At 41.9% G+C, this 12,086-nt stretch overlaps 1 protein-coding gene across 1 annotated transcript; it reads right to left on the reverse strand.

Moving 5' to 3' along the window:
• LOC112252183 (protein-lysine 6-oxidase-like) lies at nucleotides 1-5,140 on the reverse strand. Its single transcript, XM_024423198.1, has 6 exons — nucleotides 4,116-5,140; nucleotides 3,738-3,846; nucleotides 2,869-3,163; nucleotides 2,703-2,798; nucleotides 944-1,059; nucleotides 1-843 (listed from the first exon to the last, which is right to left on the reverse strand). Exons 1-6 carry the CDS (start codon nucleotides 4,987-4,989, stop codon nucleotides 837-839), a joined length of 1,497 nt encoding a protein of 498 aa, XP_024278966.1. The 5' UTR covers nucleotides 4,990-5,140; the 3' UTR covers nucleotides 1-836.
• Nucleotides 5,141-12,086: the final 6,946 nt, after the last annotated feature.

Consider the following 12,086-nt stretch of genomic DNA (forward strand, 5'->3'; position numbering starts at 1 on the left):
TTTTATATTTTTCTCAACATTTTTAGGCAAACTTTATTACAAAAGACAAATTCTCAAACTAAGAACTGCTGAACAACTTCCTCAAAAACATACAGTATCTATTTTCATTACAAAATAACCAAATATACTGTATATATTTTTAAACCCAGTATATATACTGTTTGACAGTAGCAGTTAGTGTTCTTATGCCTGCTTTAGTAGTTTGAATCTATAAAAGAAAGCAAAGAAATCCATGCATTTTATTACCCATCCATAGGAATATATGGTACATATAATCACATAAATAAAGTACATACGTGTGGCTCATTTCAATAAGCATAAACTTTAGGGTCAGTGCCTGGTTTACTGCATTTATTCTCCATCAAAATAGAAATGGCCTAAAGGAGACAAGAGCACCATTGACCTTCTTGGAATAACCGTCAACTTGGGACACAAAACAAACAAATTTGTTTGATTTGAAATGGCCTTTCGAAGACTTGTTATGTCTATGTTTGCACAGCACCATAGTATACATTTTAGCTTAGCATTATACTACTGTAACTTTGACATATTGTATACAACCTCCGCTGCTTTCATGCAGAACATGCATGTCTTTATTACAAAGAGGATAACTTGTTAAATACTTACTGTAGCTAAGTACATCACAGCTCACACCTAAGAACATATGCATTGGATGATTTTAAAAAGCCAGAAAGTGCTTAAGGAAAGACAGGTGTCAATACTGACTTCAACAAAAAATATTGATTCAAATCCATACATGTTACTCGTCTGGCTTGGTTATCATTGGCAGGCGTATGGTAGCAGAAAATGGTCCCCTCCATCAGAGCAATTTAGGGTTAACTCCTGTAGAATCAACACAAACCAATGATAAACAAACACATATTTCACAGTATCACAAATTAAATGTGTATATCAATTATATACAGAAAGTCTTGTGACTTACCCAGTGATCCTACAGTTCCTGGCATTGACATAGCTTCCTGTGTACCTGATGTCACACTTCACTATGTTGTTTGAGAAATCTGACTCCTGCACTTGCATAGCTGGGTTTACCGTCACCTGAGATACATCGTGAGACAAGACGGGTCAATGACATGTTGCTAGTTTTGCTATATGTTTTGGACAACTGAAAAATGCCAGTGACAAAGAGCTGTATCTATCTGGTTTACAGTGAGCTCCAAAAGTATTGGGAAAGTGACACATATTTGTTGTTGTTTTGGCTATGTACTCCAGCACTTTGGATTTGCAATGATACAATGAATATGAGCTTAAAGTGCAGATGGTCAGTATTTTCCTCAATTTCGGGTGAAACGTTTAGAAATTAAAGCAGAAATTACTTTGTGTACAGTCCACCCATTTAGGAGACCAATATTATGGGGACAAATTCACTTCTATGTGTATTAAAGTAGTCAAGTTTAGTATTTGGTCCCATGTTTCTAGCTCGTAATGATTACATTAAGCTTGTAACCCTACAAACTTGTTGGATGCATTTGCTGTTTGTTTTGGTTGTGTTTCAGATTATTTTGTGCGCAATGGAAATGAATGTTACAACGATCTAGGTGTCGTGGGTGTGAAGTCAGGCGCAGGAAACAGAGAGTTCAAGGTAGTGCTCTTTAATGCACACACGGCGAACATAGGCCACCCCATGAAACACTGGGCTCTAAAAAACAAATGCCCCAATCACGGGGACTAAAACAGTCCAGAAAAACCCACGAACAGGAACAAACATGGGGACTAAAACAGTCCAGAAAAACCCACGAACAGGAACAAACACGGGGACTAAAACAGTCCAGAAAAACCCACGAACAGGAACAAACATGGGGACTAAAACAGTCCAGAAAAACCCACGAACAGGAACAAACACGGGGACTAAAACAGTCCAGAAAAACCCACGAACAGGAACAAACACGTTCGTCTCCAGCATACACAAATGTTACAACAAACAATCCCGCACAAAGAAACAGGCGGGCCGGCTGACTAATAAAGCCCAACTAATCACCACAAACGCATAACCGGTGTAACCAATAAACAGACAAGGAGGGGGAGGAAAGAATCAGTGGCAGCTAGTAGGCCTGCGACAACGACCACTGAGCACCACCCGAACCGGAAGAGGAGTCCTGACAAATGTGAAATAATGTATTGTGTCATTTTGGAGTCACTTTTATTGTAAATAAGAATAGAATATGTTTCTAAACACTTCTACACTAATGTGGATGCTACCATGATTACAGATAGTCATGAATTAATTGTGAATAATGATGAAAGACACACAAATATCATAACCCCCAAAAATGCTTACCTCCCCTGTTATTGTAATGGTTAGAGGTTAGCAGGTCTTGGGGGTATGATATTGTGCGTCTGTAACTTTCTCACTCATCATTATTCACGATTAATTCAGGACTATCCGAATACTAAACTTTTGACTATTTTACTACACATATAAGTGGATTTCCCCCAATACTTTTGGTCCCCTAAACTGAGGGGACTATGATCAAAAAGTGATGTAATTTCTAAACGGTTCACCTGATATGTATGAAAATACCCTCAAATTAAAGCTGACAGTCTGCACTTTAACCTCATTGCACTTTAACCTCATTGTATCATTTCAAATCCAAAGTGCTGAAGTACAGAGCTAATACTGCCCCAATATTTTTGTAGCGCACTGTATATCTGTCTCTTCCTTAAAGTGGCTATAGTGTTACCTTGAGAATATAGTTTCCTGGTGGCACGTCTGTGATGTCAATCCACTGGCAATCAATGTTGGCATTGTAGGTGTCATAGCAACCAGGACCCAATCCCTGTACCAAACATGTGATTAAAAACATATAACAAACTGATTGGTTGATCAATTGATCAAACTATCAGAACCTGTGTGTGTGCTGTGCAGGCGAAGCGTCGGCGGACTCCCGGGTCACAGCTCGTGTCCTCCAGACAGAAGCTGGCCTTGTGTCCCTCTGCCACCTTCCTGCCTGTGATGACATCCAGCAGGTCATAGTTACTGAAGGCCTCCATGCTGTGGTAGTGCTGGTGGCAGCTGTGCCATTCCCATTGGTGTCTGGGTTTGACTGGGAGGAAGTCGGCAGTCCCCTGGTTCTTCACCCTCTGAGGAAACCTCAGTAGAGTCCTGTAGTCGATGTCTCTGACACCTGGTCGATACGCTGACCTTGGGGGAGAGAAATTAAAAATACAAATAACAGACTGTACATAATGACTAGGGTCAGGAGTTTTTCCTGACAATGTCACCTGACCATAACTTTCTTGGTCAGAAAAAACTCCTGGCCCCAATTATTACAGGTAAGGGCATGGACCGTCATTTGAATTATCATTAATGACAGCTTAATAAGAAGTAAGTAACAGTTCACGTATTATGCTTTAGAAGACATTGAGGAGGAGGCTTGAGGTGTATTTGGGACAGTTTAATATTCACCTCAGGAATCCACAGCCTTTCATTTGAAGTTTATTTTACTTGGCAGAGCAGAGATACAGAGGGAAAATCGAGGTCGGCTGCCAGATTGTATGGTACTGTCATTATACTGTTATTTCCAAATGGGCCCAGTGCCAAGGAAGTCTGGTCGACACAACCTGCCTGATGTCTACCACTAATCAAACAAATGACTGTATATGTCAAATATTATCAATTTGTGTAATAATACATTGATGATGCCAATATAAATGTTTTAGTGGTATTGATCTTACACATTGATATGTGTAATCAATAATAAAACATGAACTCCTACCGTGACAGACAGTTTTCCTCTCCTGCACATCTCAGGGCATACATCTGTACCCGTTGAATATAAGAAGCAGCTTGGATATAGTAGGGGTCAGGGACAAGGTCTGGGAGACCTGGGGAAAAGGAATCACAATCCATCCGTGTTAGCTGTATGATTTACAAGGGTGTGTGAGGGTTGTTGTAACCTACCACATTTGTATTTTTATCAACAAGAGAGTCTGAAGTGTTTTATGTATTGTTTGTAATATTCTGTACTTTTATCTGGATGTAAAAATATGTCTGCATAATGCAATGCAAAGCAAATGGCCCTGGGTAAAATAGAACACCCTACTATATAAGACATAGAAAAGCTAGCCTAATTTTCACATACTGTCTACCTTACCGTTATGAAATAATCTGGTGCCATAGCCTGTTCCCGGTGGAAGACGCACAGGTTCTCTGGTTCTTCCGTTATAAAAAACAGAATTTTGGTGGTTTTTATTTGGGTCCGTGCGATCATCATCATAATCACCTATCATATTATTACTTTCAACCCTCCTCGGTTGCTGGGGCTGCGAGCGAGTGATGTGCGCCTCCACGCCATTGTTAGAAAGCGCACTCAGGGCAGTTGGAGATGTATTTGATTCTGGAGCTGGAATGCGTCTGGATGAGGGAGTAGAATCCGCTGCTTGGGCAATGCGCTGGGCACGTTGTCTGTTGTCTGCATCCTCGGAATTATTCACGTAGCCAGATGTGGGTGGGTGGGCTGATGCTTCTGGGATCTCATGTCGCGCTTGGCTCGTGCCCTGATCATGCGCATTCTCTGCGCTTCTGACCGGTGACACAGATACCTGTCGCGGAACCGGCAGGCTGACATCAACCCGAGTAGTGTTTCGTCCTACCCTCGGTATCCCACTGCCTGAGAACTCCTGGAGAGACCCGGAATCAGTACCGTTGGAATTGGAACCGGTGCCTCCTTGGGGAGGGGGACGCGCTCCTGGGTATCCCGCCACCGGCACCGTGTCCCTCGGGGAAGGTGGGTGACGTATATAGAAATCATTATTGGTGGTCAGATAGAGCTGAGCAGGTAGTTTCCTCGCCTGTGCCGGTGCGAGATATTCAGACCCCGTGCTGAGTAAACTATACATCCGACCGTTGTTCTCCCATTGGATTCTGTGTCTCCATGGCCCCATTCGCGCACGTAAATGGTGCTGTCCAGTGCTTAAACTAACCAGAACACAAAGCAGGCAAAAAAGTAGAAAAGAAAACCTCTCCATGGCAAAAAGTATTGCAACTACACAAAACACTTCGTAAATTTGTTACTTCAGTAAAAATGTAATCTAAGTGATGCTGGGGTACGGGTGATGTTTTGTACACACTTGATTCTGTCAGGGAGTTGCGCACCACATCTCCATAGTGAAATTCAGGTGAACTACTTGGAGTGGAAATGTAGGCACTCACTTTCATATAATTAGTTTGTCTACGCATGCACAGAGAGGGGCAAGGGCTTATTTTACAGACACCATGTTTAACTTAACCGTTTCGTCACCATATCGGGCGTGCTATTACAACTAGGCTATTTGTTCAGTAGGCCTATAAGTACATTTTCCGCATAAGCGGTAGCCCTTTCTCAGAGCACGTTGAGATTTTTTGCTGAAAATGCAAGTTACATATTTTTTTAATTAAGTGGTTTTAGTAAAAACAAATGTGTCCCTGATTAGTCATCCAACTTTTTTGTCTATTTCTTTTGCGTCATGACGCAATGACCTCTTGGCAATTGGGAACTTCACAACAACTGACTGATAGTCATCATAAGCAATACGTTCTATACGTGGATTAAATTGAAACCTTCATAATAGGGGAATAGAAAATGTGTTTTATAATAGGTGCTATTTGCATCATGAAAATAAGCACACATGCAGGTGGCGCGCACTGCTGCTGCATGGCTCTTTGAGATCCATTCACCCTGTTTATTTTAACGGTAAATGCCACATTGGAAAAGCACACAGTGGGGCGGGCCTTGTATTACCTCACACCACCTCTCTGAAATACAGAACCATGCAGCTGAGGGATAAGAATAGGGGTTATCGAGTTCTGTTTCTCTTTGACTCTCCACTCTGGTCCCTCGATTACCTCACGTCTGCCACCTGATGGCAGTGGGCCTATAGGGAAAGTATTTACTGAGTTTAAAAAAACACATTGCGCCTGACCTGGTTAAGGAAAACTACACAATTCCTGCCATACGACCTATCGTCAAGTCTACCACAGTGTCGTTCTAAAGAAGGCTGCATCCGTTGTATAAAAGCAACAGACCACGTTGTTCAACTGGTCACCAGTTATTCTACCTCGAGTTGAATGCGAAATAAAGTAGTAAGTAATTAAATAAATTAAGTTTGTGGTCTATCAAAACACATGTAAACATGTAAAACAAATGTTTTTATTGGCACACTAGATAAAAAGTAGGCATATGGCCTATGCCTTCAGGTCAAACCAGGTATTTAAAGGTCACAGCAGAGATTTGTAATACAAACATCTGACCATGTAACTTACCTCAACTATGTAGTTTACTTTTTGTGGTTACCATACCTTTCACTTTTTATGGCGTGTTCTTCTGTGCACTCCAATGAAGGATAACGGAGGTGATGTCCGCAGCCCCCGAGGACTAATTAAAAAACGTTGCAAAACCTTCCTTGTACTTCATCCAAACTTGATTTGTTTTCTTTGGAAAGGAAACTACTGGTAAACTCTACAATACATGTGGCTACCAACGTCAGGTGTAGTTCAGCATTAAAGCGCATTGGGACACCAAACCCATCATGGATATACACACAACGGAGTGGCTATACACAAATGCAAGGTGAAGTACATCTCAAATAAAGCTCTATCTTTCGATCTCAATCCATAATGGATTTTATTAACCTTATAATTAACAATCTTATTACTCAACAATAATCCAAACAGCAGGCTAATCTTCTACAATTAACTACAAATCCCAATGACAGAACTTGGTTCCAATGTTGCCCATATGAAATGGAACTAACCTACAGTCACATCTTATCAAGCTTTTCCCTAGTGTCTCACTTTAATAAGCTGCCAAGTAAAAATGGCAAGATAATTATTTATCCATTTTCAAGGGAGTATTGCAAATTGTGCAGAGTAGGGAATTACTGCTGAATGATAATGCCAATGCCAGTCTTTCAGATGGCCAATGCCTATGCTTAAGGTTTTAAATACATGACTTTACCCAGACGTGAACTGTCGTTACATAAGACCGTGAAACTGATTGGTATCTTACTCAATGGCTCATGATGATTTGCCATACACTACATGACCTAAAGTATGTGGACACCTACTTGTCGAACATCTCATTCAAAAATCATGGACATTAATATGGAGTTGGTCCCCCCTTTGCTGCTATAACAGCCTCCACTCTTATGGTTAGGCTTTCCATCTAGATGTTGGAACATTGCTGCAGGGACTTGCTTCCATTCAGCCACAAGAGCATTAGTGAGGTTGGTCGCTGATGTTGGGTGATTAGACCTGGTTTGCAGTCGGCGTTCCAATTCATCCCAAAGGTGTTTGATAGGGTTGAGGTCAGGGCTCTGTGCAGGCCAGTCAAGTTCTTCCATACCAATCTCGACAAACCATTTCTGTATAGACCTTCTTTGTGCACGGTGGCAATGTCATGCTGAAACAGGAAAGGGCCTTCCCCCGACTGTTGACATAAAGTTGGAAGCACAGAATCGTCTAGCATGTCAGTGTATGCTGTAGCGTTAAGATTTCCCTTCACTGGAAGTAAGGGGCCTAGCCTGAACCATTGAACATTGTGATCTTAGGCTGTGAGTGGCTGCTCGGCCATGGAAACCTTTTTCATGAAGCTTCCGACTAACAGTTTTTGTGCTGACGTTGCTTCAGGAGGCAGGTTGAATTTGCTAGTGAGATTTTTACGCTCTTCACGCTTCAGCGGCCCCATTTTGTGAGCTTGTGTGGCCTACCACTTCAAGGCTGAGCGGTTGTTGCTCCTAGACCCTTCCACTTCACAATAACAGCACTTACAGTTGCCCGGGGAAACTCTAGCAGGGCAGAAATTTGACAAACTGACTTGTTGGAAAGGTGGCATCCTTTTATGGTGCCACGTTGAAAGTCATTGAGTTCTTCAGTTTGGCCATTCTACTGCCAATGTTTGTCTATGGCGATTGCATGGCGGTTTGGTCAATTTTATACACATGTCAGCAACGGGTGTGGCTGAAATAGTCGAATCCACTCATTTGAACGGGTGTCCACATACTTTTGTATATATAGTTTATATCACCATGGAAGTCTTGGATGCTGTCGAACAGTGTGAACTCTTCCTGCCTCAGAGATCTGTTACTGTACACGTCAGATCTGTTACATGAAGCCTTCACATCAGATATGTTACAGTGCAGAAATCTTAGAATAGTCTGCAGTGAAGAGTGCTAATTGGCCCTGTCCCATAGCGGTATACAGTACAGTAAAATACAGTATGAATGCCTGTGTGATATGAATTGCAAGATGAATAGCAAGAGGATTATGTAAGCTATTGCACATGTGCCTACAATGACTCCATGACAACTTCTGTGTGATACCATTTATTAAACAGCTCAGTGTCAATATAACTCATATATCATCATATGTTGTGCAAGGTGACAGAGGGTAGGGACAGAGGATAGGGACGATAGGTTACCATACCATGGGTTTCCATGGAAAGGCAAGTGGGTTATTGTGCGTAATTGTTTCCACTCATTATATACTTAATTGAAAGGGTGTGAAGTGGCTTCATTAGAGCCTCCCCTTCCCCTGCTTTGTCCTCCTCTGATGCATTGTGGCTGGACAAGAGGCAGGCTAGGGAGCTACCTGTCAGTCAGGAGGGTAGCTTCGGGCAACAGGCCAGTTATGCTGTGGATAAGAGCATGGGGGTGTCCATCTTTGTAAAAGTAATATATCTCCTCCCCTGACATTGCGTGAATCCCAGCTCATTATAAACACACAGCCTGCCTATGTCCAGAAGCACTCAGAGCCTTCCAGCAATGTGTCTGTCTTCCAGAGGGCAACCATTGCAGGGTCAGCTGGCTACAACTGGATGCATGTCAACAGGTGGTTACTACGTAGGTCTCCTACAGTTTCCTCACAGCCCTTCCCTCTGTCAACAGGTTTTATTTAAGGTCATGGTGTCGCACCCTGATCTGTTTCACCTGTCTTTGTGATTGTCTCCACCCCCCTCCAGTTGTCACCCATCTTCCCAATTATCCCCTGTGTATTTATACCTTTGTTTTCTGTTTGTCTGTTGCCAGTTTGTCTTGTTTGTCAAGTCAACCAGTGGTTTTGTGTCTCAGCTCCTGATTTTCCCGGTCTCTCTTTTCTCGCCCTCCCGGTTTTGACTCTTGCCTGTCCTGACTCTGAGCCCGCCTGCCTTACCACTCTGCCTGCCTGCCGACCTGTACCTTTGCCCCACCTCTGGTTTACTTACCCCTGCCTGCCTTAACCTATATTGCCTGCCCCTGTTGGATTATTAAACCATTGTTAATTCGACGTTGTCTGCATCTGGGTCTTACCTTCATACCTGATACATGGGCTTCAATAGGGCACAGGTTACAGGTAGCATAGCAGGTAGAACTCAGGAATGTCACTTTGTTAGATGTGAGAAGTTGCTATAAGAAACCATACTATTACCATGTTCTTACCACTTTATTCTGTGTTGTAAAGTGTTGCCATAAATTAAACAAGTGATGAAACCAGACAATATTCTATGTAAACAGCTCCTCTTGTCATCTGTAATCAGATATTTATATTCATTTCAAACAAGGTGCAGTTTAGCCATTTGTTCAGAATTTTTTTGGTACTTCATTGTGGTATAATAACAATGACTCTTATAATTGTTGACAAGCTTGGTAGCTATAAATGATGATCCGTCTAGAATAAAAAGAAACGCACAGCTATTAAGACGAGGTGCTGGCTAGCGGAGTAGAAAACTTGAAATAAAAGAGAGCCGCACACTCTAGGAGCTCAGATGCAATAATTTAATTACCAAAGTTTCGACAGCCAAGCTGTCTTCATCAGGGTATCAAATGATAAATTAATGATGATCTGACCATGGTCATGTAGTGACATTATTAAAACCATACAACTGTCTGTATTGGTGCTTCAATAGCTTAACCATATGCCAAACATCATACCACAAACTATTGGCATGCAGTTTCCCCTTGATTTAATACAGAATGTTGTGTACTGTAGATGCTATTCAGGCACAAATAGAATGATGGATGTACAACAGAGTTTATACACTTTTCCCTCTGAAAAGTTCCTCCAGGAAATTGTCTAGACAGGATTTGTTGTTGCTTAGGTTAAGATTTAATATAGACCTTACTGTAAAGCAGCGTTGAATAATTCAAGCACTGTTACTGTAGGGTGTGTGGAAATGCTGATTAAAGCTGGCTTATGTACCATGGACATGTGTATATTTCCATGAGATCGGTAGAAATCTTAGCAGGGTCCATGTTGGTGTTGAGAGTACAGTTCACACAACGACACCTATCACGTCCTCACGGTATGGTCTCCAGGTTACACAACACTGCAAGACACTTGGTACGTATTCATATAGTGGACATAACACAACACAAATAGTGTTGTGTCTTTAGTATAATTAAAGGTGAATACTGTTATTTTATCAAATCAATTCTCTGTAATTATTATTAAGTGATTAAATTAATCATGTAAATGTAATTAACTAGGAAATCGGGCCACCACGGAAAATCTTCAGATTACAAATTTAGAATTTTCCGAATATAACTCTTCAGATATTTTAATATCTGATCAATTACTCTTCTATTAATTAATTATTATTAACTTCCGTCAGTCTCATTTCAAAGAATTCTTGGTTATCTGTACGAATCCAGCCTAAACCATGAATCATCCATACACCAATTGGCTAAATCATTTATTTACTAACTAACTAAATAATCACAAATGCATAAACAAACAAACAGTAGATATTGGTTACTAACAATGATAGGGAAGATTCCCTAATGGGCTAAGCCGGTATGACGTCTTGGTGGACAAAGGAAAGGGGGTGTGGACCAATAAAGGAGCGGGAAAGACAAAATGGCTTCACTACACAGTGGATAATTATATTCATTGAAATGCTAATCCTTTGCACATGAACGCTCGCTCATTCGGGAATGATTCCAATCAATATATTTACGCTCATATGTCATTGTTGTCTTCTCTGTTGGAATCGTTGGTCCGTCTGCTGGAGAGTCAGTTCATCAGAGAGTGGATGAAGGTCTATCGGCGGCTCCTGATAGTGTCTGTTGTAATGGGTACGTCAGGCGTCCATTGTTCTTAGAATAGATGTTTCGGCGGTTGCCGGCATTTGCATCCCATGTTTACATCATTTCTAGCTGCAGACTAGTAATTAGTATCTAAGATTTGCTCTTATTCTGTAGGGATCGATAGTCTCAGAGTTTAACCATTGCCAGCCGTGTAGCCAATGCACCACGTGGTATGGCTTTCTAGTCTCGGTACTCAACTATTCGCAATCACAGCTCACGCTGTGGGTTTGCTTAGTCTGAAGAGGATTTCCTCAGGATGGGTTTTTATTCGTAACAATAGAAAAGGGCAGTTCCATGACGCCTGATCATGTCTGTGCTCACGGGGGCATGGCTGCTGACTAGTGAAACTACAGAGAATTCAATTCTCTCAAATTAAAAGGTTAACATCACGTGACATCATTTCACAAATAGTTTCATCTTTACTCATTGATTTTATAGAAGAATTAGATGCAAACCCCATAATTGAGAAAAGTACACATTCAGAGATATAGTTATGTGTGTTTCCTCTCCTCCATGAAGTCAGTGAGAGAGGGGGAAGCCACGACCTACACTCAGAAAGGGCCACGTCATGACAGTTCCCCCCTGGTGGTTTGGATCTTGTGATTATCCTGCAAGTTACAAATCAACATAAAAATAATGACCATGTGATGTCGTTTGTAGATCATCGTTGCAGTCCCCCTCTGGTGGTTGAACTTGGTAGGCTTTCTGAAAGCGGAGCAGTCCACCACAATGATGTCCAGTTGGTGATCGCTGTTGCGGTCCCACTCTAGTGGTTTACCTTGGTGGGTTTCCTGGAAGTTGCAAAGTACCACAGGAATGGCCAGGGGATGTCCTGGTTGATGATCGCCGTTGCGGTCCCCGCCTCTGGTGGTTTACCTTGGTAGGATTTCTGCAAATGGAACAGGCCGCCACAAGGATGGGCAGCGGGTGTCCGGATTGTGATAGCCGTTCCAGAACCGTCGTCTGGTCATCCAGACTGGAAGATCTGGGCAGTAACTTAGGCAGATGTTAACAACGCACGCACA

This window comes from Oncorhynchus tshawytscha, linkage group LG06 (assembly GCF_018296145.1).
Source record: "Oncorhynchus tshawytscha isolate Ot180627B linkage group LG06, Otsh_v2.0, whole genome shotgun sequence".
NCBI classification, from domain to species: Eukaryota; Metazoa; Chordata; class Actinopteri; order Salmoniformes; family Salmonidae; genus Oncorhynchus; species Oncorhynchus tshawytscha.

Coding starts and splice junctions, on each gene's coding strand:
- LOC112252183 (XM_024423198.1), bottom strand. CDS start 4,989: ATGGAGAGGTTTTCTTTTCTACTTTTTTGCCTGCTTTGTGTTCTGGTT. Junction 3,847..4,115: donor CACCAGATTATTTCATAACG/GTAAGGTAGACA, acceptor CCTTTTCCCCAG/GTCTCCCAGACCTTGTCCCT. Junction 2,799..2,868: donor CCTGCACAGCACACACACAG/GTTCTGATAGTT, acceptor TGTTTGGTACAG/GGATTGGGTCCTGGTTGCTA.